This window comes from Antechinus flavipes, chromosome 4, assembly GCF_016432865.1.
Source record: "Antechinus flavipes isolate AdamAnt ecotype Samford, QLD, Australia chromosome 4, AdamAnt_v2, whole genome shotgun sequence".
Classification (NCBI taxonomy): Eukaryota; Metazoa; Chordata; class Mammalia; order Dasyuromorphia; family Dasyuridae; genus Antechinus; species Antechinus flavipes.
Window position 1 is genome coordinate 12,088,419 of NC_067401.1, and position 27,870 is coordinate 12,116,288.

Sequence of the window (27,870 nt, forward strand, 5' to 3'; positions counted from 1 at the left end):
CGGCCAGGAAGACACTGGCATTAGGTGGAGGGGACGGAGGGAGTCCCAGAAGATGGAAAGAGTGTCAGAGGAAGAGAAACTTGTGGGTGATAGGAGAGAATCCAGGTTAAGGGGAAAGTCAGGCTGAACCGGGGGTGGGAGGGGTAGGGCAGAGGTGGATGATGGGCAAGGGCAGGGACCCAGAAGCTTGGAGAACCAGTGTTTGGACTAGTCTGGCCAGGAAGTAACCCCTTTGGCTCTGGAGTGAGAGGTGGAGTCATGGCAGGTGTGGAAAGTTAGCATTAAAGGAGACGTCCCCCTTGGTATGATGCTGGTTCCCATGAGAGCTTGATAGGCCTGGAAGTGATGTTGGGCAGCAAATAGGAACTACCCATTTCAATTGAAGCCTGGACATCCCCTTTGTGTTTTTCTCTTCCCCATAGGGTCATTTATAGTTTGAATTCTGAGAATTGGGCTAAGAATATGAATGATTTCTGCTAAGGTTCTATCCCAGGAACTTGCAGTTTCCTTCCATGATGTGAGCAAGGGAGAGAAAGAGCACCTGGTGAAAGTGGGAAGCAGACCTTTTCCCAGGCCTTTCTCTAAGCCTGCAAGAGAAAGAAAGCCTTGTGATCTTTGTTTAAGAAGTGGGTGGGTGAAAGCTCATGCAGAAAAGCATTGATGGGGGAGAGTAAGGGGAGGGGAGGGGAGAAGTGGCAGGTCAGAGATGTGTTTGCAGCCATGAAACTCTGAATCAGGCCTGACAATCGATACTGGATTTCACTCTAAAGCCCCTATATATGTGAAATAGCACGTACAAAAGTAGCCAAATTCAATTGAAATTTTGGTAAAAAGACTCTTTTCACATGGGAGTTATATTTGTGACATGAGTAGTCAGCAGAACTGTTTTCTTAAGCTCCATTTTGATTCTTCTCGAATGTTCAATAGTCTAACCAGGAAGTCGGAGAATTACATAAGATATTTTGATGAAATGTCACAATCTGGTCTAAGGACTGTTGGGAAAAGAAGCAGCAGCTCAATGGGAATGTGGAGTTGGTTAGGTTAAAAAAGTGGATTTAGCAAGAATGCCTTTAGTGTCCAGCATCTTTCTCCCAAATTTCTCAGCCACATCTCTACAGTAAAAGATGTACGTTAATTTTTAGTCCTATCACTCTGACATCTTTCAACCTACTGAGTTGTGTCTGTAAACTTTTAGCTTATGACTTTAAAGGATTTTTTTTAATGTATTTTTCAGTATTTTGTTTCCATGTTTTTTTTTTGCGTTACCAGTATTATCCAGGTTTTATAGTTAGAGCACAACCGAGAGATCGAATCGGTCAATCACTCTGTCAAACCCGGGGCTCAGGATGGGCCCAGCAATGCTCTGGCTGTCGCCTGGCCAGTGTGGCTTCCTCTGCTCCCTTGCATCTCCTTGGGCTATTTTGTAATACCTGTTTAGAGAAACTTGCTGAACAGGAAATGAATGAGTGTCACAGACCTTTCTTTTGTTGCTGATCTTCTGAAATTTTGCTGTTCCTAAGTTCTCATCGATGTCATGTGGAAGGAGTAAGGAATGGTGGCTGGGGGGAAGACCAACACCTCGGGATGAGAGCAGGTCAGCTTGTTCCAAAGCAATGTGAGTTCCCATTTGTGGCCTGATTTTTTCACTCATCTACTTAGTTCATCATAGGAGTCCATATATCATATTTCATTTCATCTTAATTTGAAAAATTATGCATTGTAAAGGACAGAAGGACAGTGTTTTGAAACATTAAGGTATTTAGCAAGAGTTGTTCAGGGGGAAAAGGTGCTTCTTTGTTATCATCCAAATATATGGTAGCTTTTTAGTTCTTTAGATTCTCCACCTTTCACCAAATGGCAGCTCTGAACCTATGGGATTTGTTCACAATAAAAATCATGAGTAAAAAATGAAGGCCTTTATTCATTAGACAGCTTGTTTTTTGTGAATTGACTGACCTCCCTTGAAATGTTGGTCTCAGCCTTTCCTGGGAACCAGCGGCTCGATGTGTTAGCAGCTCTCTAAACTGAAAAAGAGGAAGGAAGGGAGGGAAGAAGGCAAAGGGGAGGGGGGGAGGAGAGAGAGAGCCCCGCACATGAGCATGGTTAAGTGTGGATTTGAGATGTTTAACAGAATTGTACATGTGTAACTTCTCTATCAGATTGCTTGCTGATTTGGGGAAAGAAGGGAAGGGAGAGAGGGAGAAAAGCGTGGAGCTCAACATGTTGCAAAGATGAATGTTTAAAACTATCTTTATATAATTGCAGAAAATAAAATATTAAATGGGTGGTGGGAAAGTGTGTATTTCACTTGTGATCAAGTTTAATCGTGGCTTCGTCTTTGTTCCTTACAGACAGAGTTACTGAATCATGGGGACCTGTTCGGGTTATGAGAAATGAGAAGAGGTAACCAGCTGTTGATTTCTGGGTGCTTCCAAGAAATGTTTTTGTAGTGGTTCCCCTTTTCTAGATGTTTTCTAGAACTCTCAGGACTTCTTCAGGTGAAAGAGTAAACAGTCTCCTTGGGCATCTTTCTTGAGGCATTATGTCGCCTCTGAGTCTAAGCTCAGTGTTTGATGTCACGGTTTGACAGGAACTGATGAATGTCGTTTCCTTGTATGTAGCAGCTCTGGGCCCCCTGCACTCCTGTGCTGAGCTCAGACTCTCAGCATCTCCCTGTTGACAGTCTGCACAGCCATATCTCAACCGTGTGCCAGACCTCCCGGAGGGCCTCCCCCGACTGTCTGTCAGTCCCATCCTGCCTTTGTCTTCCATTTCTCCCATAATCCTCAGTGGGTGCTCCAGCCCCTTAGGGGCGCCGCCACCTCCTCCTCATGAAGACCTCTTCCTGTCGAGGCCTTCCTGGGTGCTTCCCTTTGTGTGGACCTTCCGCAAGAAGGCTCTCAAGGATGCCTCTTGGCTCCTCATTTTGGGGAGACCAAAGGTTCTCTGTTTCACATTTTTCCTCGGGTACTGCTAACTCACTGGACTTCCCATTTGTGTGTCACAGTCTGGACAACAGGCAATCTCTATTCCCTTGTCCTTTTTCCTCTGGATTGTGACCATCCTCCCTCTCTTTGAGGAGGCTCCATGGCCAGTGCCCTTAGCACTGTGTCATCCATAGATTGGAACCCAAGCAGGACCAAGCGATCAATGCCCAGAAAAGGCTTAGAGTTAGATTTGGCTTGTGCCAGATGTGCTCTGGCATTTTGTTAACAAATGTTTCACTTTTTTACACCTTCCTTAATGTTAACAATAAAGTTTAAATGTATTAGGAAAAGTAAGACAGGATTTAGGGATTTTTGTTTGCTTCTCTTTTTTTGGTAGGAAAGTCCCATTCTCTGTGGCAAGAACCCCAAGGCAAGCTCTGGCAAGCTCTGTTTCTCACCTAGAAGGGTTCCCCTTGAGATCCCCAAACAACCTGTCTGCCTGGCATCCAAAAACCAGTCTGACCATGTCTGAGTGTGGCTGCAGAGCAGTTTGTGGGCACAGCCAAATTGTCAAGAGTTCTGCTCTCTGTGTTGCCAAAGGGGAAACCCATCCCTAAAGTTATTTTGAGCACTGGGGTTATCAATTGAGAATTGGAAGGAAATCATCAAGCCCAATTCCCTCACTTTGTTGGAAAGGAAACAGCTTCAGAGGTTTCCTGGGTGCCAAAGGACCCATGTGGAGGGCGTAGTGTAGCCAGGCCTTGAGACTCCTCTTGTAGCAAGCAGATCTCTCTCCCAATTAAGAAAATGGTTTCTTTGTCTTTTTCGCACCTAATTCATTCGCCAGTGTACCCACTTCACTCCTCCCCAGCTAAATTTACTTGTGACCAAGAACAGGGGTACTCAGACACTCGGCCCTGGGCCATCCTTTGTTCTCCAGGTCAGAGCTGCGTGGTTGCCCTTCATCTGTGTTCAGTTGCTTTCTTGAAAGTTTTCTTTTACGTAGTGGTGACCATTGAGTATGTTATCCTCCTTATTCTGCTTGAACAGAGGAGAGAGGTTGAACTTGGGAGTCAGGAGGCCTGAGTACAAATTGAGCCTTAGGTACATCCTATTTGGCATGTGACTCTGGGCAAGTCACTTAACCCCATTTGCCTTAGTTTCCTAAACTGTAAAGTGAAGTATATACCCAGGAGTAGGATTGCTTAATTAAAGGGTGTAAACATTTTAGTCTCTAAAAGCATTCTTTTTTCTTCAGTAGGGTTTCCCCAGCAGTGTATTAATGTGCCTATCTTAACCACAATCCTTCCAACATTTTGGTCTATAACCATTTTTGCCAATTTCCTGAGTTGGAGGGGAAACCTTGAAAGTTTGTTTACGTTTATTTGTCATTTTTTATATTATTATCAATAATTTGTGTAATTCTTTTTTGGTCAGGAATTCTGGCCCCAATCATAATTTTTGTAAAATACTGCTTTTCATTCTTCTTCTACACGACTTAAGTCTCACAAAAGTTTGGAATCATACATGATTGTAGTTATCGACAAAGTTGATACTGTTCTGTTTCTCCCTTTTTAGGCATTTTAAGGCAAAAACAGAAGAAAAGAAAAGTGAACAGAAATTAGAAAATGAAAGTGTAAGTATGGGACTCTCTGTAGCATATTTTTGTTGTTTGATTTAAATAAAGTTTACTTTCTGATTCCTAATCCTCCCCCCAAAATTAGAGAATTTGATACTGTGGCTTCATGATACTGCAAAGAAAGCAGGTTTTCCCGCATCCCAGGTTTGCCTTTTCATTTCATCTATAATTTCATTGTTCTCGATGTGTTCTTTTAATCTTAGAGGAAAGAAAACTCTCTCCATCTTGCCTTGAGATCCTTCTCTCCCTGATTTTTTGCCAGAAATTCAGTGGTGGAGGAGGGTCGAGGAGGGGGCATCATCTCCTCTGCCCACCCCCCCCAGGGTTGTTGGCATTTCTGAATCGAGCCAGGCTGTTTGACTTCTGGGGAAGGAATTGAATTGTGCCCACCCACGCAGGAGAGGCGGGCACACTCCAAGAAGCCCCTTGGTTTATTTTTCGAAGAAGGTCACTTTGTACTTGGCTTTTTGGGGGCTGAGGTTTCAGACCTGCTTCCGAATGTTTGTAAGCAGTGGCCTAAGTAATTAGGAAGGGTCCAGATGAGCTCAAGAGACTCGACAAATGCTCATGATTTCAGCAAAGGAGAAGGAGCTAAGATGATCAAGTACTGAGACATGGGGAGAAAACTCCCTTTTAGAAAGTGGACTCCTTGAAGAGAGCCTTTCTACTAACCTACCTACTTCTGTCGCTCTTGGCACAAAGGCTTTTGCTTATTAAAAACCCAATCTTGGTTACCTTAGGATCTGACCACAGTGGTAGTTCTAGTCACCCCAGTTTGATCATATCAGTCTCTCCCCCTCTATATCCCTGAGGGCCCCCCAGGGTAAACCCTTGCCCACATCCCCCTTAAGTCTCTTAGCCATTAATGATCTGGTGAATAAAACTCCACAGAGCAGATAAAAGACATGTGTGAGCCCAGCTCAGTCCCCTCCTGGGGCCGTCGGCCACTGCTTGGTATTGGCATAGGAGCAATCCACACCGACTCCTGGCAGCTGAACCACCCAGAGGCCCGATGGAAGATGACCTGCTGACCGCTAACCTCATGCCTCCAGGGGCTGCTCCTTTAAGGGGGAAAGAAGCATTGGATTTGTCTTTGTGAAGTTCTTTACTGAAAGTCACGGGTCTAGTGTGCGACCCGACAAGCCGATTTTGTTCTTCCTGCAGAAGCGGGCATGGGTACGGCTGATGGAGCCATTTGGGCATGTCCCCTTCCTCCAGCTCACATAATGCTAGATGAGCGCCTTCATAGAGTGAGGTCAGAGCTACAGGATGGACTGTTTGGCTTCCTCTCCTGCTTCTGCTCTGCTTTCTATTTCAGAGAAACCACATGGTTTTATGTGGACAACAGTGCTTTCAAGTCTAGCATTGAAAATGGTAAAACTATCAAACAATAATATTTTTTTAAAGGGGAAGGGGCAGTCGCAGCCGTCGTCGGAGTCTGATCTCTCAGAGGAAGTATCAGCCAGACTTCGCTTGGGCAATGGAAATACGGCCATGTTCAAGCGGAGACACTCTGGGCCCGAGATGAAAGAACAGCAGGCTTCAGGCAAAGAGAAGGAAAAGAGCTCCGAGGAGTTTGCTGAGCTCACCGAGGTACTGGGCACGGCCAGCTCGCCTGGTCCTCTGCCGTTGGCACGGATAAACCCCTTTTGGCCTGTGGGACTGGGGCAAGGTTGCTTGGAACGTCGATCAAACCTTTGGTTGGTCAGATAGATACACAGTGTGCGAGAAATCCAAGAGCAGGGAGCGACAAGGGCCCCGGGCTAGCCCTCGATGGCCAGAGCCAAGGGCAAGAGAACAAATGAGCCCGGGTTGGGGAGCTTAAATCGGGATGCTTCACATCTCTGCACCGTCAGGATTGTGCACCCGTGAAAATGACAAAAACAGGTTGACGTTAAAGCAGCGAGCCTAATTAAAATCTCTTCTTACCCTCCTGTAGAAAGACAGGAATCCTGGGCTCAAATGAGTGCCCAAAGGGATTCTTGGTCAGCGTTGCCTTCTGTCCTTGGAAGTCCCCCTAGGGAGGCGTCCACTTGGACTTCCTCAAATCCTTCTCTGGGATGCCATGGGGGAAGGCATCCTGGGTCCCTCTTCTCCAGCCTTCTGCTTCTTACTCCATCCTTGGTTCCTTTTGTTTTTTCCTTTGGGACCGTCTCACATTTACTCTTCTCTTTTTTCACCATCTCCAGAAAGCCCAGTTAGATCTCTTCCCACCTGAGACCGCTCAGCCTGGCTGAGCTCCCCAGTCTGAGCCTCCCCGGTCTCCTGTGGACAGGCCTGGCAGATGGGGTCTCTCCCTCCACATGTGGGGGGTCAGCCTGAGCTTCCTAGTTCTTGGTCACCCAGCCCGTCCCCTTCCCCGGGATGGACCCTCTCCAGCAGGGAGGCCGAGTCCTTCACCCTCAGGGCATGTGGTCCTTTTCTCCTCTCCTCTGTCCTTCAAGGACTAACTCCATAGAGGGTTCTCCAGTCACCCTGCCCTGTTCTGCTCTTGTTCTTCATCTGAAGAGTCCTGGAATTGTAAAGCCAGAACAACCCCCCTCCCCTCCAACCCTGTGGCCCCCCAGTGACAGGTGAGGCTCAGACAGGTCAGAGCCATGGTGGGACTGAAAGGTCGAGTTGCCCCAGCCTTGGGCCGGGAGATCTGTCTGTCTGTCTGTCTCTGAGGGTGCCTTTGAGCTGGGCTGCCCATCTTACATATGTGTACACGAGTCCAGTGCTGGGCCTGGACCCATGCAATGCTTGTGGGGCTGTTTCATCAGGTGATATGAAAAGATGTAAAAGAAAAAAAAAAAAAATAGACCGGGACAGGATCGACTCTCGAGCTCTTGTTATTGTGTGTGTGCGCAATAGCTTGTGCTGAGGGAGGAGAAAATGATAAAGTCCTTCCTCCTGGTCTTACTAAGGCATTCTTTCATCTAGGAATTTACATCTTGTCCAAGCAGTGAGGTGGCCCCTCAGCTGCCTGGGTTTTCAATTCTCTGTCCTTCCTTCCTTCCTCCTTCTTAGGTTCTGTTCATTTTCTCCCAGGACAAAGTAAATAAAGTATGCAATTGCACTCGGTGTTTTCCTATTAGGGTCAGAGGCCCAGGGAGATCCTTAAGAGGATTGGTTTAAAAAGCATTTCCTGATACCTGAGTTCTTATTGTAGGCAGAAAACCCCACATCTTTGTCACTTTCCATTTATAAAAAGCTTCATGGGGAGAATGGGTAAACTACAAAAAATGGCAGTTTGGGCAAATTCGTGATGTGTATGTACTCTACTGACATATTGTAGTAGACGTCACTACTGGACGTAACAACTCTGGCATGTTGGCGTATTTTCTCATCCAGTGGTAATATTGCATAATATCTTGGGTAAAAAAAAAATCAGAAATTATTTTTTTCCACTTAGGTCGCTAGTCGATATATGTATTATATTAAAATTGTGTTCCTGAGAGTTACTTCCAATGAATGTACCTAATATAAGTCATAATTCTGTATTGTGTGGTTCTAAAATTAACGATGTAAACTATGGACTTTGTATTTCAGGATATGGAAAAAGAGGTTAATAGTGCCCTAGGCTGTGGCCCCCAGGATGAGATCCTAAGCAGTGCTTTCAAATTAAGAATCACCAGAGGGGATATACAGACCTTGAAGAATTATCACTGGCTCAATGATGAGGTCAGGTTCTCTTCCCTCCACCCCCCCAACCTTTGATTCATAATGTTTTAGTGATTTTTAAATACAGCTTTTTAAGTTTTATGAAGAGGAAAAAGCCTAGGGCAAACCAGAGAATTTTATCTGAATGACTATAAACCCATAGGACACCCCAGAGGTACGCATGGCTACCAGGCCGGAGGATCCACTTTGGGCTGGGGCCTGGCAGAGTTGATAAACCCTTCCTGGGGTTTCCTGGGGTTCAGCCTCCCTCCTCACCCCCAGGGTGCTAGTCTCCTCTCTTGGGCCTTTCACTGCTGCCCTTGCCTTTTTCTGTCTGGCACCAGCTGGCCTAAACTGCTGGACTCATTGCCAGAGATACACACGGCTACCAGGCCGGAGGATCCACTTTGGGCTGGGGCCTGGCAGAGTTGACAAGCCCTCCCTGGGGTTTCCTGGGGTTCAGCTGGTCTCCTAACCCTTGCCCTTTTCTGTCTGGCACCAGCTCGCCTAAACTGCTGGACTCATCGCCGTTTCCAGGGAAATGGGAGCTCTGGGCCCAGCTGGGCCAAGCAAGGGCTTGGGGCTGGCGCTGCTTTGGGCTGCTGCTTCTGCAAGGCATGGGGCTGCCCCTTTTCAGACTCCCCGGCTGGATCGCTGTCCTCTGTCTCTCCCAGCCTCTGTTCCGGGGCCGCTTCCCTTTGGAATTCAGTTTCCAGGCGAGCAGCTCCTACCTACATCTCTAGCTGCAGTCTTGCTCCCGAATCCCAGAATGATTAATCAAGAACTTACAGAACACTGACTGTGCTAAGCTTTGGGAATACAAGTAGGAAAGTCCCTGCACTAGGGAGCCCCTTCTAACTGGGGAAGCCACCCACGGAGGTTTCAGGTAGAAGTCATTGAAAAGTCCCCTGGTCCTTTGGGGGCAGCAGCAAAGCCAATGCTAATGAAGTCATCCCCCCGATGACACGATCGCTGTTTCTGGTGTTGGACCCCCTGTGTTTCAAGGACCTCTCAAACCTAATGGGTCTAAAACAGTTCTTTGCCTTCCCTCTGACCCTGCCCGTTTTCCAGGCTTGCCTGTGTCTGTTGAGGAGACCTCCATTCCTTCTGATGGAAGAGTTCTGTCCTCTTCTCTATTGCCTTTCTCTTCTCACACAGCCCCCCAGTCCCGGCCTGGGCCCCGCAGTGGCCTGCTTAGTCTTGCCTCCAGCACAGAACTGCCAGAGGAGCATGGTTGACTGGGGGGGTCCTTGCTGCCCCCTCAGCCTGGCCTCGGTCTGCCCTCCACTGCTTGTTGGGGACCTCTGGTCTTGCCGGCATCCTGGACTGCTCTCTCATCCTCTTTCCAGTTTGGGGCGGCCTGCCCTCTTGGTCTCCCCCCTCCACCTCTCTGGCAGAACTCTTCCACTTCAGGTTCTCTGGGTTTTGTTTGTGGGAGCTGCTCCTCCCCCGCACCAGGGCCTGGCCTTGGGGCTTTGGTTTTTGTGTGCCCTGTTCCTGGCACAAAGAAGGTAGGGGCTCAATGGCCCTTGTAATGAATCAAATTGACCTTGTCCCAACAGACATTTTTGTGACTTGATCACAATCTAGAAAATTTAGATTTGTTTTTTTCCCTCCTTTTGCCCTCTTCCCAACACTTTTCTTTCGCATTTTCCACCCTCTTCTTTCCCTTTTTCTCTTTCACATTTGGATCTGTGCCCTTTCTGTTTTTTGTCTGTCTGTCTCCTGTGTTGACACTTCCCCGTGACCCGTCTTTGTTCCTATTTCTAGTTCTCTTGCCTTTTGGGTCCTCACTCTTGCACACCTTCCTCCCTGGGTGGGCCTTCATGGAGGCAGAAGGCATTTGTGGGGCAGCTGTGATGTGTCAGGCTCAGCCCTGGGCTTTCCCCTTGTGGTGGGAAAGAGCATTCTTCCAGTTTAAACTTGTCCTGACCTTCCTCTTTGATGTTTTATAGATAATTAATTTTTACATGAATCTTCTGGTGGAGAGAAATAAAAAGCAAGGCTTGCCAAGGCTTCATGCCTTTAGCACCTTCTTTTACCCCAAACTGAATGCCGGTGGTTACCAGTCAGTGAGAAGGTGGACCAAAGGAGTGGACCTCTTTGAGCAAGACATTATTTTGGTGCCCATTCACCGCAGGGTGCACTGGAGCTTGGTGGTGAGTTGGGTTTATTTTAAAAACACTTTGAAAGCGCTCCCTTAGCACCGGGGATCTTGGTGTATTGTGTGTGACACAAACCTTCCCGGGACACCTGAGAACAGGGCCGGGCGACCCACAGCAGAGACGCGCTCTGTGGAAAGGAAGCGGTGGCCGCGGCCGCCACCATCCTGCTTCGTCAGAGAGGAGTAGGAGGGAGGGTTTTAGGGGAGGGGCTGGATTGTTCTTTCCTCATTTAGAAGTGAGGGGAGTTTTCTGCTTCTGGTATAAGTAGTACCCGGGTTTCTGGCTTTTGATGTGTGTGTTTTTTCATTCCAGGTGATAGATGTGAGGAAGAAGGCTGTTCGGTACCTGGACTCCATGGGGCAAAAGAGTCACCGTATCTGTAACCTGATGCTGTAAGTAAAGGCAGACTACCTTGTGGGTCATAGCGATCACCAGCTGGGCATCTCTCTGCCAATCTTGGGGCCTCATGGATGGAAAAACTGCTGAATATTTGGTTTTAACTTCAATCCCAGAGACATTGCAGCATCCTGGTTTGTTTTGGGTTGTGTGCTAGTCCTGGTCCACATCTACACTTCAGAGAGTCATCTACATTCTCCAGACATGAAGCTAGTGTCTTTGGGGTTAGAAAGGACAGTTCTGGCTCTGGAGGAGCTCCTCCTGCTGCACTGGTCAGGCCGGCGCTTTCCTTCCTTCGTGAGAAATGGCCACACGTCCTTAGGCTTCAGCCGGGTCCTGGGTGCGACTCGGAGCACTGTTTTTCTCAAATGAGATGCATCATGTTTAAGACTGTGTATGGTGCAGGTAGGCAAGTGTCACCACTGGTCATTGTAGGGCATAGCTGGTGTGATATGCCCCTTTCTGAGCTAGGATGATGGTGTTGCTGGTCACCCTGAGTTAACACTGTCTTAGAACACGGTCCTTAGAACATGTAGCCAGCTGTGCCCCCGCTCTGGGGTCCCCTTCACAGACGTTGGGGGTCTGGGCCACACCTCCTCACCCCACGTAGGCGGGTCAAGATGAGGATTGCCAGAATAGATGTTGTTTCCTCCCCCAGTCTGATTCTTGCTTGAGGTATCAGAAAATTGGAAAGAGCATCTGAGAGTTCATCCGCCTGGGTCATCTTCCTTCTGTCATGGCTAGGAGTCTGGGAGTCTCTTGGGTTGGCTGTGGCCCCTGTTAGCGAAAACCCCTGAGAGGTTTATAAACGAATTCTTCTTGAGATGCATATCCTCTAGCGTTTCCTGGCACTGTGGATTTGTTTTACCTAAGGAGGCGACTTTCTCCTTTGTTTACTTCGGGGGTCATTTCAGGCCCTGTCTTTAGGGACCTCTAGTCTTGTGTCCAATGGGACAGCTCTATCTCCTAGTCTCGTGTTAGCCACACATTTAATATACTTAATGGTGATAGTTTTTGAACAAGTCATTTACAGAAATATCAGAACAGGCCTAAGGACTGGAGCCCTCACTCCAGGGTCAGCTTGATCTGTTATTAATAATGCTTAGGTCCAAATGCATAGTCATCGAATTCTGCCTTTGGGCGGGGCTCTCGGTTGTCTCCAACTTTAGCTTGAGCCTCGGTTTCCTCATCCGTATAATAAGGATAGTACCTGTGATCCTTCCTTCCTTTACAGAGCATGTTGTGAGGTTCACAAGAGAGAACATGTGAACTTTATTTGTGGTTGAGATGCTTTGTCACATGCTCCCAGCACTGCACTGTCACCTGATCAATAACAGGAAACTTAGGCCGGCTTGGGGGCCTGAACGTGGGGACAGAGCATCACAGAATGTCACAGAGAGCCTTTGCCCCCAGCTGGCTCCCACAGCACATGCAGAAACTCGGCAAAGAAAGGCAGCTTAACCCCAGCCCCATTGCTGGTGGGATGTCTGACCTGAGGTTCTGGGCCCCTCACAGCTGTACCGGGCTGCTCCCCTAGCCTGCATTTGGCATGTCACAGTCTGCCCCAGCCCTGCATTGTGCCCCTGGAACCATGGTTCAGTTGTTCACATACTGTTAGAGCTGGGCCTTCCCTCCAGAAATCTCTTCATATTAATTTTGGGTTTTGTAAATAAAGACCCTCTTCCCCAGCTTTCCTTCATACACCTTTTCCTGAGAGTTGCTCAACTCTCTTGGATCTTGACCTGCAGGGGACTTTAGGGAATATGGTTCTAGGTCCTGTCATTCACTTGTAATATTCAGTAAATATTTATCCAATGTTTACCATGTTCCCTACACTGTTAGGGCCTAAAATGGAACCTGAAATAAAAGCAGTGACCGAACTGTTCATAGGAGATCGACAGGCCATGGATTCCTGGCTCTAGAGTTGGCAGGCTTTGCTTGATATGGTGCCCTCCCACCCCTACTCCAGCACCCCCATCTTACTCCATCAACAGGCATTTATTGAGCTTCTCTTCTCCATCAGGCATTGGGCAAAGAATTGTAGTCTGATCACCAAAAAAAAAAAAATTAACAGTTTTAAGTTCAGCTGGCTTACAGATGAGGTAACTGAGGCCCAGGTGTCAGAATCCCCAGTAGGTGTCAGAAGGGAGATATGAATCTAACTCCTGACTTTGGAACCACTGTTCTTCCCTGGGTTCCCCATTAAATTCCTTGGCAATTATTGGCCTGGTAGAGAGCAAATGGCATGATTCCACCTGAGGGAGTGAGTTGTGGCTTGTTTGTTTCAGGAGTTTCCTAGGGAAAAGGAGAAGATCAAGAATAAAGGAAGGATTGGGTTTGTAAGTAGTTGAGGAAGCCAGTGAAGGGTCTTGCCGGAGACCCAAGGCATTGGGCAGGAACCATCTTTCCTTGGAAGTAGGGGGAGAGAGCCTCTTTAAGGGAAGGGGTGGGGTCCTCCATCTTTTTCAGAAGGATCGTGTGTGGGGAGTGGGAAAAATAACAATTTACCTTTGTGACATTTTTTATCGTAAACATTGGCACTTGTATTAGTTAAGTTAAATTGTGTGACTTTTGGATTGAAGGCTTTAGAGAACATAACACAGTTGGCCGAGCTTGAGCTGGTTCTGATATTTTGAAGAACAAAGAGCATTTAAAAACATTTTTGAGACTATTTCTCTTAAAGAGTAATGACCTGTTCTGTTGACATTCATTTTATCTATTGTATTTTGTGATAGTCCATGTTCATTGTATCATTGGTAAGTAATTCTTCTTCTTAGAATATTCGTCTTTATGGAACACAGGCCTATAGCCAAGTGCACCGTCCCTTCCTGCTTGCCTTTCACAGTGAGTGGGCAGAGCCCAGGGGACCCAAGTTCAAAGCCTACTTGGTCACATGTGTAACTACAGGAATGACCTTGTAAGTTATTTAACACCCCAGATTCCAAATGGGTAAAGTGAAAGGATTGGAATAGCTCATTCATGGTATACGATTATAAAATACAAGACTTAATCTGTCTATTCATGACGACCTCTGCAGCTGGGTTCAAAAGTTAGTTCTTATGCTGTGACAACAGTCAGACTACTTAGCCCTCTGAGCCCATCTCTAAAGTTGGGAATAATAATTCCTAGAACACGGTTCTCATGAAGCTCACGTGTTTGAGATGATTTATGTAAAAGTCTTTGTAAATGAACATCCAGCCAAGTGCTTGATGCATGGTAGGGCTTTGATAAAGCCTTGTTGAATTGGATCTTTTTGTGTTTTGGCTCATCTGTTTATGTGCCATATGCCTCTGTCATACTCTAAGCTCCATGAGGACAGGAACTGTGTTTTAATTTAATATTTACTTTCCCCATTGACATAGAAAACAATATTTTACATTGTTTTTTAAAACTTTGGTGTTCCATATTCTCTCCTTTTCTCTCCTCCCCACCCTCATTGAGAAAGGTACATGTGAACTTTTGTAAAACATTTCCCTAAGTCCTGTTGTGAAAGAAAATATAGATCTCTCCTCTCTCCCTTCCCCCCCAAGAAAAAGCCCTTGAGAAAAATAAAGTTTAAAAACATAATGCTTCTATTCAGACACAATCAGTGAGTATGGATAGCATTTTTCATCAGAAGTCCTTCCGAGTAGTCGTGGATCATTGTACAGCAATGTCATTCACAGCTGGTCATCCCCCAACGTTGCTGTTAACTTTGTACACAGTCCATTTCATTTTGTTGGAGCTCATGGAAGACTCCAGGTTTTTCTGAAAGCATCCTGCTCATCATTTCTTCTAGAACAAGACTTTCATCATAATCACATCCCACAATTTATTCAGCCATTCCCCAGTTGATGGGCATTCCCTTAATTTCCAGTTCTTTGCCCTGAGAAAAGAGCTGCTATAAATATTTTTCTACATCTAAGTCCTTTGCTTTACTTCTTTTTTTAAATAGCTTTTGGGATTCATGCCCGTTAGTGGTGTTGTTAGGTCAAAGGATCTGCATGATTTGTTTGCCTTTGTTTCTCTCCTGTTAGCTTTTGGTCAGCACCAATGATTTTGTACATCATAGGTTTATAATGAATCAACGTATTGTTAAACTTAGTATAATTGATTCAGATTCACATGAAATGCAAGGAAGGAAATGACATACATTTTGACCCCTTTAATCTTTGTTGGAAGAAAATGTATCTTGAGGTCCAAGGGATCCTTAACCGTTACTGTCAGGATCTTTGGTTTCCCATTTTTCTGATTATATCCAGGTAACATCTCTGACCCTCCCCCTTTCCCAGGACTTGAAGGGCCGGGGAGGAGGAATAGTCTGTTTAAGGATGACCTAATTTAAGTGAATTTCAAGAGGGCAACATCTGATGACAATACTGGTCACCCAGCCGGTAGGGTTTGTATTGAGGATCCTATTAGAAGACAAATGTCTGCCGATTTGTTTCCAGTTCTCTGCTGGGTTTTTGTTGTTGTTTTCAGGATTTCTCCCAAGTCACATATCAATATAAATTACTTCCGAGTTGTCCCGATTATTTTGGATAAACTTTATTTGCTCTCATACCGTTAGCTTGAAAGCAGTGCGTTCCTTGGTCAGCTTTCTCTCAAGAGGGTTTAGCCCTCAGGGGCTTAGTTTTCCTTTTAAAGATTGCACTCCATAGTCTATGCTTTCTCGTCCCTTTCAGGATAGTTAGTATTAGGTGAGGTTTTTCTTCGCTCTTGTGTTCCAGCCCCTGTGTAGGATTTCCTTTAAAAATTTGTAGTGAGGACTTGCTTTGGGGAAGATGGGCCTGGTGAGATCCTGGGTCTCTGATGGGACTGATGGGCATTTCTTTGTTCTCCTTTTCAGCCAATATCTACAAGAAGAAAGCAAGGCCAAAAGAAACAGAGAGTTAATTCCTGCAGAGTGGAGTCTGGAGAGCGCCAAGCCCTACGTAAGTGCTAAGTGCCGGCTGTAGCCCCACCATGTTCTAGCCCCACCATGTCCCTGGCTGTCTCCCGGTGAATGGGGGATGATAAGGATGCTCTCTTTGTATTCCCAGAGTGCTTTGGAAAAAGGAAAGGCCGAATGATTGCTCTGGCCTTTACAGTTGGCCCTCTAGGGCTCCCTCCATTCATTGTTATGTTCACACGAATATTTTCTTCCACTTGAGCCAAGTCCTGATTATTCACCTGAGAATTAACCAAGGCCATTTGCTTTTTTATTTCCTTTTAAAGGTCCATTTTAACTTCGTTATAGTCCTGTTTAGTAAGGTGAAGGAAAGATGACTGGCTGGTTTGAGTAGCAGCTTTTGAGCATGAGAAGAAGTTTATCCGAGGCAGGAGGCTGGATCTTTTAAGTGCAGACGTAGTATGTGAACTTGTGGGTTTCACATCCTTGTTCTTTTTCCTGGCCTCCATGCCCACCATGCTCACCATGAATTAATTGTAATATTTCTTGGCCTCCTCCCTCCTGCTTTGCCAGATTTGACCATGATGCAATGTCTAGCGACCACATTGTAGCTCTACTGAGTGATAATAAGCCCCAACCCCACCCTTTGGAGTAAGTCAACATTGTAGAATAACGGCTGTTCACCTTTGAACTGGCAGATTGGAACATGAAGCTTTGAGAGAGGGGGTTTTGGAAGAACGTGTTAGAATGAATCATGTCTTCAAAGGTTCTCAGAGGTTAGCCTTTAAGTGGGGAGCAAGTGGGGACAATGGAAAAAACCCTGGGCTTGGAGTCGGAAGAACCGAGTTTGAATTTGCGTGTCGATTTACTTCCCTGGGTATTGAACCTCTCTGACCTTTGAGTCATTGTCATGTTGATAGTATCTCATCGATGAAGTGACGGTGGTTCTCCCCCGCACCGTCCCCCTTGTGTGAGACTCTGTGTAATGTCTCGGATGATTCCTTACAGAATCAGATGCCTCATTTCCGGAACACTGTTTAGTCTCAGTGTCACTGCAACAGGTGAAAACCAGATGACAAGATCACAATGAATTAAAGTTAGCAAGAATCCTTTCTTGTCCCCCTGGCTCTATTAAAGCCCAGGAAAGAATGGTTCAGAACTTTTGAAAAACTTACCAGAGTGACTTGTCCCTTTGTGACTTGGGGTAGTGTCTATTTAAACCACATTGGAGCTCATTAAGACTATTAATTTGGCTGATACGTCCTTGACGAGCATCCCTGTCTGCCAGTGCTATCCTAAAGCCCAATTGAGGCAAAGTTAGGAGTTTGATCCTAAACTGATAATCCAACATCCTCTGCAAAGGGTCTCTTAAACTTTGGAATAAAAGCAAATTGAATCCTTACTTTATTATATTATATACTTACACTGAAGAAAAGGGGCTTTTGTTTAGATAAGGTTGTTGTTTTATCCTTTTCCTTCTTTGTAGGAGATTCCTCAGCAAACCAACGGGAGTGATTGTGGAATGTTTACTTGTAAATATGCAGATTATCTCTCTCAGGACAAGCCCATCACCTTCACACAGGTTTGTGAAGCCTCTGGCCTTCCTATACTTGGTTGTTATCCCCCCTGTGTCCTATTTCTTACAGCCCAGATGTATGCAAGGGGACGCTTCTTTACCTAGTTTTGAAATATGTTTTTATTGATGTTTGCTCTTTATTCCATCACCATAGTGCCCTATGTATCCTTCCTCCTTTCTGAGAACCATCCCCTAGGCCAGATAGTATTTTTTTTAAGAGAGGATAAAACAGAATTCTTTCTGTTCCCGAGAAAACATGTGGGTAAGAACACATGGCTGAGAAGACTTTCTCCTGGGTCTGAGAATTCTGAGAATTGGGCCACAAATCGAAGTTCACTCGCTGGAAGTTCACTCTTCCTCCTGTAATTTGTATGAGACTTCGATCCGGGAGGGACATAGAAACCATTTCATTCAGGAGCCTGAGGCAGAGAGGCAAATATAGACTTGAAGTAAGGATTAGCTTCTTCCCAGGGTGAAAGGGGAATGGGTTGCCTTGGAGGTGGCGGGCAACCACTTGTCAAGAGCGGTGGAGAGACTTGACATTATCGCTGGTGAGAGCCGTTTGCTTTCACCTCTTGAAGTTCTATGATTCTCAGGCCCAAAGAGAAAAGATTTTCCCAGATGGCGAGATGGCATTTAAGCTCATAATTTTTGACTTCTTGCCTCTGCTCCACTTTCTGTATTGGAAAATCCCAAATCCTTGGGATGGGCTGCTAACAGTTTTGGCAGCTACGCGTCACCTTGGTCTCGATGGCATTCTGCCAGTCAGCGATTTTGGTAGATTTTTAGATGTGGTGATTTATCAATTAAACCACAGTTTGGATTAACAGGAACACTTCTCCAGCTTTTCCCAGATAACCAAAAGTTTAATCTTCTGCAGGCTTGGGGAGTTTATGATGGATCAATAGGTAGGAATTCCTCTAGCGGAAGAGGTTAGCGGCGGATAACGCGGTTTTCTTAATGATATCCAAAGTAGCATAAAGGACCCAAGTAATCTCATCGATGAAATGACAGTGGTTCTCCCCCCCACCGTCCCCCTTGTGTGAGATTCTGTGTAATGTCTCGGATGATTCCTTACAGAATCAGATGCCTCATTTCCGGAAGAGGATGGTGTGGGAAATCCTTCATCAGCAACTACTCTGAAAACACTCCCCTTGTTCCCTGCAGCTGCTTGGGACATTCCCCCGATGGTTCGATTTACCTCATGCCTCATGAGTTAGAAAGTCCCAGCATCACTTCGGCTGCTTTGCAGGTAGCAGGTCAAGGCCTGCGGGGAGGCATCTGGAGCCTCAGCCTGGGGGTGCAGAAGATTGAGCGCCCTCTTGTAACTCTGTGCCCTCTTGCAGAATCCTCTGCCGGGCAATCCCTATGAAAACAAACACTAATTTAATGTGTGGTTAAAGGACATTTTTTTTTTCTTCAAGAATGTAGGAATTGCAGGGTTTACTCTGTGTGTATGTGTCCGTGTACGTGTATATCTATCTATCTATATAGAGTGTGTGTGCGTGCGTGTGCGTGTGTATATTTGTGTTCAAAAACTGGGTAGAGGCCAAATCTGCCCACCCAAATGAAACTCTAGATTTACTTCTATGAATATTTATTTCTGAAAGGACTATTCATTGAGCCACTCCCTCCTGCTGGTTCTTGGGGTTAATAACTAGGAGAGAAGGGAGGGGTGGAGGTTTTTAACTTATACATCAGTGGCTGCTACCTTGGAGCTAGAGGGATCTCTCTTAAGGACGACTGAAAGATTCAGACAGACAGACAGATGTGCTTTGGTTCCAGCCCCCGGAGTTTAGGCGGCTGGGTGGGACAGCCCAGCGGCTGCTGGGCCCAGCGGGCAGGTCGGCGGGTCCCTCCCGCTACAGCTGAGTGTGATTGCAGCTGCTCCTGCCTGTCAGTCCCATCCCATCCGGAACTCCTGCCTGCATAGTCACTCACTTTCAGAACACTGACTTGCTTTTATTATGGAGACTTGGTTTTCCCTTTTCTGGAAAGGAAGAGACTTGGCTTAGCTCCTGTAACTGGATTTGTAATTACTGTGAACCCAAGATTGTTACTGCTGTCTTTCAGCTGATTGGGGTAAAGTCCCCCCGTTATAAGAGATGACAAGAATTGTTTATTTCAAGAGAGACTATCCAAGGTAAAGCTATTTTTCTCAAAGTTTCTTTTTTCTATATAAAACTAAAATTAAGTTTTTTGTACTTATTTGGATCTTTTTTTTTTTTTTTTTTTTTCCTGAGCTGAAATCTGTGAAAGAGCCTGTTACCGGGCTGAGGTTGTTGCTGAATAATCTATTTTACATACGAAAGTTTGTATTTAACTTGTTTTTTTAAATTTAAAAGCATCCAGATGTGCTGCTTCCGCTTTCTGAAGATTTGAAGGAATATTTGTTGGTATAAGGAAAGATCAAAACCCATTTTGCAGTATCTAGTGCCTGGTATGTGTCTTTCCCCGTGTAATAAAAGGTTGCCTGGCCAAGAGCCCTGGTAAATATATGCTGAAATAGTTTTTTTTATTTCCAGAACAGCTTGCTTTTTGGTGCCTAGAGATAGAGAGGTCCCTCTGTGATCTGGTGTGACCCAGTGAGGAATCAGTGGCTCCCCGGGGCCCCACACCGCCCGGGGCCTCTCTCCTCTGTGAGGCCCCCAGGTAGGGGCGCGAGCACAGAGAGAGGCCCTGTGGTGGCAGTCGGGGGCCCACCCACGTTCCGGTTGCCCTTGTTTTCTGGGTCTCCCATTTCTCTGGGCACAGACTGGGTACCTTTCCCCAGTTTGGTTGTTCCTAAGTATCAAAATCCAGGTCTCAACCGCTCAGCCTTTTTAGCCCCACTCCAAGTACAAATTGCTTTATTCTAAATATATTTTTCAACTCTAAATTTTATTGATGCACCCCCTGCCCCATCCCCAAAGTGCCTCTCAGTGCCTGCATCTGATAGTGTATATACCATTATGTACCCGTGCTCACCCACCTCCATAGAAGGCGGGCAGTGCAGCTCTTCCTTCATCTGTTGTCCGGAACAGAACGGAACGCAGGGTCGAGAACGGTTCTCGGCCTCGGACTTGGCGTTCCTTCACTCATCTGTGTTGTGGCGTGTCTGTTGCTTTGTTTCTGCTTATTTTGTGATGTCTCGGTTCCCATTGAATTGTTCAACCTCCACCATTTCTCGTGACAGAATAGTATCCATCTGTCGAACCATTCCCTACCAAACGGCACACATTGTGTTTCTAGTGTTTTTGCTACCAAAAAAGTGTTGCTGTGAGACTTGTGGTCAGCGATGGGCCTTTTTTTCCCGCCCTGTTCTTGATCCCTGGTCGGCAGGTGTGAGCAATATAGCGGATGAGCTCGTGGGAATTCCGGCTCGTTTCCCAGAAACATTGGACTAGTTCACAGTGTGCCTGCCTCCCTAGAGCTCCCGCCATCAATTATTTCTGTATTTTGTCATCTTTCATAATTTATTGGGTTGGAGATGAACTTCAAGGATCGTTTTGTTGTGTATTTCTTTTATTACTGATTTGGTGTAGTTTTTCTTAAGATTTGCCCAGCCCTGTGGGTTTTTAAAAATTCTCTTTAATCACCCCAAGTTTCTCACAAAGATTGATTGATGCCCTTCTCACACGTGCAGCCAGCCTCCTTTGTAACAAAGGGTTTACTGATAGATAGCATGTGTGCCATTCCACACTCATAGGCCCCCCACTCTTTGGGGGGAGGCAGTTCTCATTTCTGGAGTCAAGCTTGATCATTATGTTTACACACTGTTCCATTTGATGTTCTTCCCATTTACGTTGTTAGGAATTAATTCTGCTTACTTCATCGTCAATTCTTAGGAAGGTTTTTCTCGGAATGCTTCTCTATTTGCCTTTTCTTATGCTGCAGTAACAGTCCATTGTATCGATGCACCCGGGTTGGCCATCTCCTGACTGACGCCCATTCCCTGATGTCACAGAACGTGCTGCTATGAGATTTTCCCCTTTGTCTTTGACTTCCTTGGGGCGCATTTGCACTTGCCTAACAAGATCTCCAGGTCTAGGGTGTGCACAATTTCACCCCCCTGTAGTTCTAGATTAAGGTTCCTTAATGGTTGGACTGATTCCAACCAACTCCCGTTAGCTTCTGATGGGGGACTGTTGGTACACCTGGAAGGTCCCTTTCTCCTGCCCCAAGAGACCCTACCTCTCCTCCCTGCTTTCCTACCTCATCTTTGCGACCTTCCCTTCTCCACTGTGCACTTTTCTACCCCTTCACCTCAGCCCTGTTCTTCCCTCTCTGTAGAGAGCCAGCTATTTCAGAGATAGTCATTGGTGGAGGACATTGGATGGTCATTGAAGAGATTGGCAGTTGGGATCTGGAGCTCGTTTTCCAGACAAAAAAGGAAAAAAGGAGCCGACTTCGGTCGAAACAGTGGCCCTGGTCCCCAAATCTAGCCTAGCCGGACTAGTCTGCAAGCGGCTTTTGGGAGCTGGTCCGGGAACCTTGCCTTCCCCCCTCAGACCTCGTCCCCGTGGGCTTCAGTTGGCTGCCCAGCGAGCTCTTGGGGAACAGCAAGGTGGAGTTTGGAAGCCCTTTCCTCCCCCCCATTCTTCATGTAAGACCTAGGAGGAAGGGGATGGAGGACTGGGGCCCCTTTGAGCAACAATGCTACTGTCACTGAGGTGTGCAGTGTGAGGAGATGCAGAGCAAATTTGGGAGATCAGAGAGGTACTTGGGAACTTGTATTTTCAGGTCATCTTCATTTCCTTAAGTACCTTTCCCTTCACTGCTCCCCAGCCATCTGTAAAGCTGAGAGTAAAACAGGTGGGGACGGGGAAAGCCCAGAAAAATGTGTCTTCTACAAAGGCTGCTGGGAGAAATTGCACTCTCCTCTTTGTGAAGGTTTGGGTTCCCACACCAACTTCCAGCAGCTGCTCTGCAGAACTAGCCTTAGTCCCCTCAGCCTTACCTCCAGCCCACCTCGGACACCCCCTGGGATCCCCAGGCTCTTCTGTAAATGTCGGTCATCACGCCCACCTCCCAGGGTGGCTGTGAGGCTCTTGAGGCTCCTTTGTTCACAGACATGAGGCCATGTTGGCCTTGGGACAGTGTGGACAGGTGGAAGGGAGTGCGCTCTGTCTGGAAAGGCCTGCCCTCCAATCCCTGCTTTGCTCCTTGCTCTTGCCATAACCTTCCCCGGGTCCTCTGGTGTTTAATGGAGGGGGTCTTTCTCAGTGACTTCAGCTCGGGGCCACAGTAAATGGAGGCTGGACCGGGCTGGCGACTTGCACCTACCTCACAGGGTTCTTGGGAGGACTGAGTGAGCGCGTGGGCCGCACGTTTTGTCCACCCAAACGCGTTGTCCTCTAGGAGCCACGTCTGAGGCCCCGGCTTTCCCAGAGGCTGCCTCCTCCAGCCTTTCTGCCCTTCCTGGGCAGCCCCCCTTGAATCCCTGGCCCAAGTTCCTTCCCATAGCTGCCCTCAGCCTCATCTTTGACCTCCTGCCTGGACCCTTGCCCCTGGGCCTCTCCCCACCCTCATCTAGCCACCGTTAAGTGGTCTTCCATTCAGGGCAAAGGCAGAGATGCGGTTTGGCCTTTCCCAAGTCCACTTCAGCCCAGGGAGGCCGGCCTCCATCTCTGGCTGGAATGCTCCCTCTTCCTTCCGCCTGCTGCCCTCTGGCTTCCCTTGGTCCCAGCTAAAACCTCCAGTCCCCCTTTCCACCAGAAGCCTTCCCCGACGGCTCCCGCTTCCAGTGCCGGCTTATCCCGGATGACCGTGTTTGTCTGCACGTTGTCTCCCCCATTAGAATGTAAGCTTGGGGGGGGGGGAGAGGAGGAGGGACTGGCCGCTGTGTCCCTGGCGCTCGGCGAGGGCTCCAGCTCTCAGAGTGGCTGTTGGTCAGGGTCAGGGCTCTGCTTTACTCCACCCACTTGCTCCCCGCAACCCGCCCTCAATCTCCCCTTCATCTTCTCAGGGATCGGGAGCATTCCCCTCCAAACTACTCTGCCCTTCCTTCCGGGGGCGGCCCCGCCTGCGCTTAGGGATCTCCCGGCCCACGGGGGATCCCCAGACCCTCGTATCCATCAGCAACTGACCCGCCCTCGTCAGAAAATTCGTTTCCAACAGTGTTTGTGGCTTCCCCTTCCTCGGCTGTTTCCCAACTTCCTGCCGCCAACTTCTCTTTCCTCCCCTGAAACTTCCTCCCGGTCACCCATTACCTGAGGTGGGTTCTCGGGCTCCCCACCCCAGACTTTCCTGCAGCGTTTGTTCCTCAACTGTCTCTTCGCTGCACTTCCTCAGCCGCGTGGCAGATTCGCACTCACCTGCCCGTCCCCGGGACTCTCCAGCCCCTGGCCCTGCCCACCGCCATGCCGGGCGTGGGCTCAGGGCACTTTCTTACTCTGGTCTTTGTGAATGTGCAATAATGAGGGCTGGGGGCTCCTCCCGGCCCTGCCCCTCCTAGGCTTCCAAGCTGGAAACCTGTCAACCCTTGACCTTTCCTATCCAACCAGGTGTGGGATACCCCCCAACCACCTGGACTATCTATCAGGGCCCATCCGATGCCTTCGGGATGCTCGCGAGCCCTTCAGTGCCTTCTCGGGGCTGCCTCTGGCCCGCTTCTGCTCCCTCCTCCTCCCCCACCCCTTCTGCTTTTCCTTGGGCTGGGCTCCCCTTTACTGTCCCGCTCCCCCCAGCGGCTCTTCCTCCATACTCTGCCTCTGCCCGCCCCCCCCCTTCGTGACATCATTCCCCTCATCCTGCCTGCCAGCTCCCGCTCGAGACTCCTCCCCTCCTCGAACCCTTCTCCCGGGGCCTCGATCATCTTTGGCGCCCCTTCCCGGGTTTGGGGGACTCTTATTCTGACTCCCCAAGTCTTGCCCCTTTCTCTACTATCTGTGACCTCATCAGTTCCTACAGCTTTGTTATCAGCCCTCCCAGAGGGGTCCCCTCCTTGTATTCTCCCCTCGTGGCACCTTCAAGCCCCCGTATTCACAGCTCCTTGCTCATCCCGCGTGACTAAACACCTGCCGGACCTTGTAGTTGCTATAGCACCTCCGGACTCCGCCATTAGCTCAATCCAGGCCCTTGTTCCTTCTCACTTGAACCCTACCTGACTCCACCCTCAGCTTTCAAGGGGCTTTGGGGCTGACCACGTCACCCCAAACTCCAGGGACCCCCCCATCGTTCATTTGATCAGTCGTGTCTAACTCATGAACCCCGTGTTCGAGGCCACGGAGTCTTCTCGGCAAAGGTACTAGAGCCATTTAATGCTTCCTTCTCTGTCAAGTAGTCAGAGCTGAAGTGATTGGACACCCCTAGAAGTGTCTGGGGGCATCCTTCGTGTCACCCGTCCCCGCACCCTCAGACCCGCCGGCCTCTGCTCTGTTGTGTCCGGTCCCTTCTGAGGGCGCCCGTGTCTTCCCTACTAGAATGTAAGCTCCCGGAGGGCGAGGACTGTCCATGTCAGCACCAGCACCGGCCTGTGCGCCTGGCACATAGTAAGCACTTAATAAATAAACGATTGTTGACTGTTCATCTGTGTCTTTTTTGCTTTAAGGGACACCTCCCGGCCCCTCCCCTCCCCCACCTTTACCTGTGGGCATCCTCTTCTAGGCACCGCTCACCTGGTCACCAGTCATTCAGAATGAAAACCTGGGTCAGGACCAGGCCCCGTGGGGCTTCCCTGTGGGTGGGTGTGCGGTGTGGGAAAACTAAATCAACTATCATTTGTCCTGTGGGAGGGTGGGGGGGTCAGAAGACAAGGGGGCGTTCGGAACATGTTGCGAAGGAGAAACCGACAGGCCTGGGCGACAGGGTGGCATCAGCCCGGAGACGGCGACTGACCCCACGGGTGCCCATGAGATCAGCAGGTGAGTGCCCGCGTCCTCCACTATTCTGCCCTCCTGGTTTTCCCCATCCCATAATCGGTCTCCAGCTAATATCTGTCCTTGGAGAGAACTCAGACTTGAGATACTTTTCTTCCCCCGGGAGTAAAAATCCAAAAAGCCACCATGATTGTGCCTTCCGTCCCTTCCTCCCCGGCGCCCCCCTCCCCACCCTCCTGGCCCTGGGAGTTTCTTTTTCCCCTAGATCCTCTGGGAAGTAGCTCCTGGCTGAAGCCAGGCTGAAAACAAACGAGATCGTGACTAAGTCAGGCTCTTGTTAGCTGGATATATTTCTTGCTTTTTGCTGGGTTTTTTTTTTTTTTTTTTTTTGGTGTTTTGGGTTTTTTTTTTTCACAGAACACTTTGCAGTAGAGGAAACTGGCATTGCAGTCTATTGGCACATTGGCAATTTCACACAAACCAGTAACATGTTGCTCCTTGAGCGCGGAAAACCCTCGTGGCCCGTCCCCCAAGAACGCTCGGGCCTCGTCAATCCTTCCTTTCCCTGCTTTTTTCTTTGAATCATTTATTTTTTTCCTCCAATCAACATTTTCAAGGTCTGCCCTCGGGAAGGCCACGGGCTCCAGCTGAGAATGGTTGGCGCACACCTGGATCTCACCTCCCAGATGGCAGCTAGTTTTTTTCCAACTTAATTTTATTAAAAAAATAAAAAAAAAAGTGCTCCAACTCTCAGTTTACAAGGCATACAAAATCTCTAAAAGGGGAGACGGGAGATCAAGGTGCTGAGGTACAATAACACCTGAGGTAGATTTTTTTTTGTTTGTTTTTTCTTTGAAAAAAAATTTTTCTTTTTTTCAATTTGCAATTTATCTATGCCCTGGGCCAACAACTTCTGACAATTTTCTCGTTTTCTTCCCCACTCGTTTTCGATTTGTTTTGTTTGTAAGAAAAGAAAATCACTTCCCCGCGCACGGATGGCTCCGGCCTAAAGGAACACGGAAAAAAGACGCGAGTTGTTTTATTTTCTGAGTGGGATTTGTTTTCCTTTTTGAGGATCCCTGGGACAAGTACCTTGGAGCTTGTTTCCTATTATTCAATGGCCTAAATGCAAGTTGTGGCTGTTTGAGATTTCTGGTTCTCTGATGTGTTACTCTGAGCACTGCTTTGCCTGGGGGTGTGGAGAGAGGAGGAGGAGGAAGAGAGACTGCAGGGAAAGGGGAGGAGGGCCTGCACAGCTGGGCCAGGGACAAAAGGACATGGCTGTATGCAAAACCACTTTAGAACCTGTGAAGCAAAAGGAGGAAAGAACACGTGAGCCGGGTACAGATGAAGGGAGCGGATCCCTTGTGTCGGCGCATCCAGGCGAGCCCCGGCTGTGCCGGGCGCTTAGTACCTTGCCTGGCCAAGCCCCCTCCCCCATCCCCACGGTTTCTGTGCTGGCCGGGCGTCCAACTCCAGAAGCCTGCTTTCTCTTCCAAAGGAAACAAAAGTTAATCGTTTCTTCTTAAATTCGAGTTAGTTGAGTTATCGAGAGATATAGATAGCGTTTCTACAATGTATTAATGCCGTGGGCACGCCGGGCAGCGCCCGTCAGACAAATCCTTCTCGGCCCCGTGGGGGACACACGGGACGTACAGAACCAACTGTTTCTCCCCCAAACCGGGCGAGCGTGAGCCTCGTGAATGCGGCCGTCTGTGTTAGTCCAACTTAAGGGACCGAGTCGGGGAGTTCGATCGGATGGGCAAAGGGGGTGAAGCTGGCAGAAACCCCGGGGGCAGCTGGGCCGGGGCCCCGCCCGGTGCGCTTGCGTATGTGTGTGTGCGTGTGTGCGCGTGTTTGGGGGAGGGCCAAAGGGGGTGCTCGGGCACACTAGGGTCCAGCCTCGGGACGATCCCGGGCGCCTGATCCCACCTTGTCCCCGGGGCCAGCTTGATCAAGGTTTCTGCCCAGTCCCGGCGGGGGCGGCCGCGCTGTTCCTCAGGATGGTCTTTGGTTCGCTCCCCGGTCCCTCTGGGTTGGGTCTCGTTCCGTCCGGCACGGGAAAGGCGACATTCATCCGGGGTGGCTTGGCCGGCGCGCGCCCGGGGCAGCCGCTCACTTGGCGCGCTGCGGCGCCGGCGCCGAGGGCCCGGCTCCCTGAGGATGCTTCTGCTCCTGCTGCTTCGCCTGCTGCACGATCTCCCTGATCTTGCGCTGGGCCGTCTGCAGCCAGGGGAGAAGTGGGAAGGAGGCACGGCAAGGGAGGGAAGAGACAGGGAGAGAGATGAGGGGGATCCCCCCCATGGAGACAAGGGAGAAAGGGGGGAAAGATGGAGAGAAAGAAGGCATGGTGGAGAAGAGGGAGTGAACAAGAAGGTGGGCAAAGGAAACATGGGGGCAGGGGAAGGAAGAGGGGAGAGATTAGAGGGAGGGGGGAGTTGTGGGGAAGAGGGGCAGGAGATGGAGGAAAAGAGAAACAAAGGGAGAGGAGAACCAGACTGAGTCCCTGAGCACCTGAGGCTTCATCAAGTCACTGGGCAGTGACTGATGCAGCGACTGGAAGGAGTAGAGAAGGGGTCCCCCGAGCCCACTCCCCAGCCGGCCTCCTTTTCGGGCTTTCTAGAGGGCGCTCCTCAAGCAAAGGGCGAGGCTGAGTGGCAGCCTGGGACCGCTCAGGGCTGAGGAGCCAGCAGGGGAGAGGAGAAGCCTGGTTCGGTCACGGGACAGAAGGGACGAGCAAGGGCTGCCGTCGCCCCCAGACTCTTCTGGCTCAGCCTTCGTGAGGCCGGCCTCGGAGCAAAGTTTCTCAGGGACCACAGAACCCTAGAGTAGGGGGAACCCCAGAAGCTGCCGTGC

General features: G+C 48.6%; 2 protein-coding genes across 7 annotated transcripts in view; one reads left to right on the forward strand and one right to left on the reverse strand.

Moving 5' to 3' along the window:
* Positions 1 to 24,722, forward strand: part of SENP2 (SUMO specific peptidase 2) — a 42,095-nt gene extending 17,373 nt beyond the window's left edge. The window contains exons 8-17 of one of the 3 annotated variants that reach the window (XM_052000051.1): positions 1,521 to 1,615; positions 2,352 to 2,403; positions 4,506 to 4,563; positions 5,974 to 6,159; positions 8,098 to 8,229; positions 10,164 to 10,367; positions 10,686 to 10,765; positions 15,598 to 15,682; positions 17,126 to 17,221; positions 18,296 to 24,722. In XM_052000051.1, coding sequence (XP_051856011.1) covers positions 1,521 to 1,615; positions 2,352 to 2,403; positions 4,506 to 4,563; positions 5,974 to 6,159; positions 8,098 to 8,229; positions 10,164 to 10,367; positions 10,686 to 10,765; positions 15,598 to 15,682; positions 17,126 to 17,221; positions 18,296 to 18,358 — 1,051 coding nt within the window. In that variant the 3' untranslated portion in view covers positions 18,359 to 24,722. The remainder of the gene's footprint in view (positions 1 to 1,520; positions 1,616 to 2,351; positions 2,404 to 4,505; positions 4,564 to 5,973; positions 6,160 to 8,097; positions 8,230 to 10,163; positions 10,368 to 10,685; positions 10,766 to 15,597; positions 15,683 to 17,125; positions 17,222 to 18,295) is intronic. The other 2 variants (XM_052000053.1, XM_052000052.1) reach the window with 2 other exon arrangements.
* A 624-nt stretch (positions 24,723 to 25,346) lies between these two features.
* Positions 25,347 to 27,870, reverse strand: part of IGF2BP2 (insulin like growth factor 2 mRNA binding protein 2) — a 106,304-nt gene continuing 103,780 nt past the window's right edge. For 3 of the 4 annotated variants that reach the window (XM_052000055.1, XM_052000056.1, XM_052000054.1), the window contains one exon: positions 25,347 to 27,237. In XM_052000055.1, coding sequence (XP_051856015.1) covers positions 27,130 to 27,237 — 108 coding nt within the window. In that variant the 3' untranslated portion in view covers positions 25,347 to 27,129. The remainder of the gene's footprint in view (positions 27,238 to 27,870) is intronic. The other variant, XR_007953986.1, reaches the window with a different exon arrangement.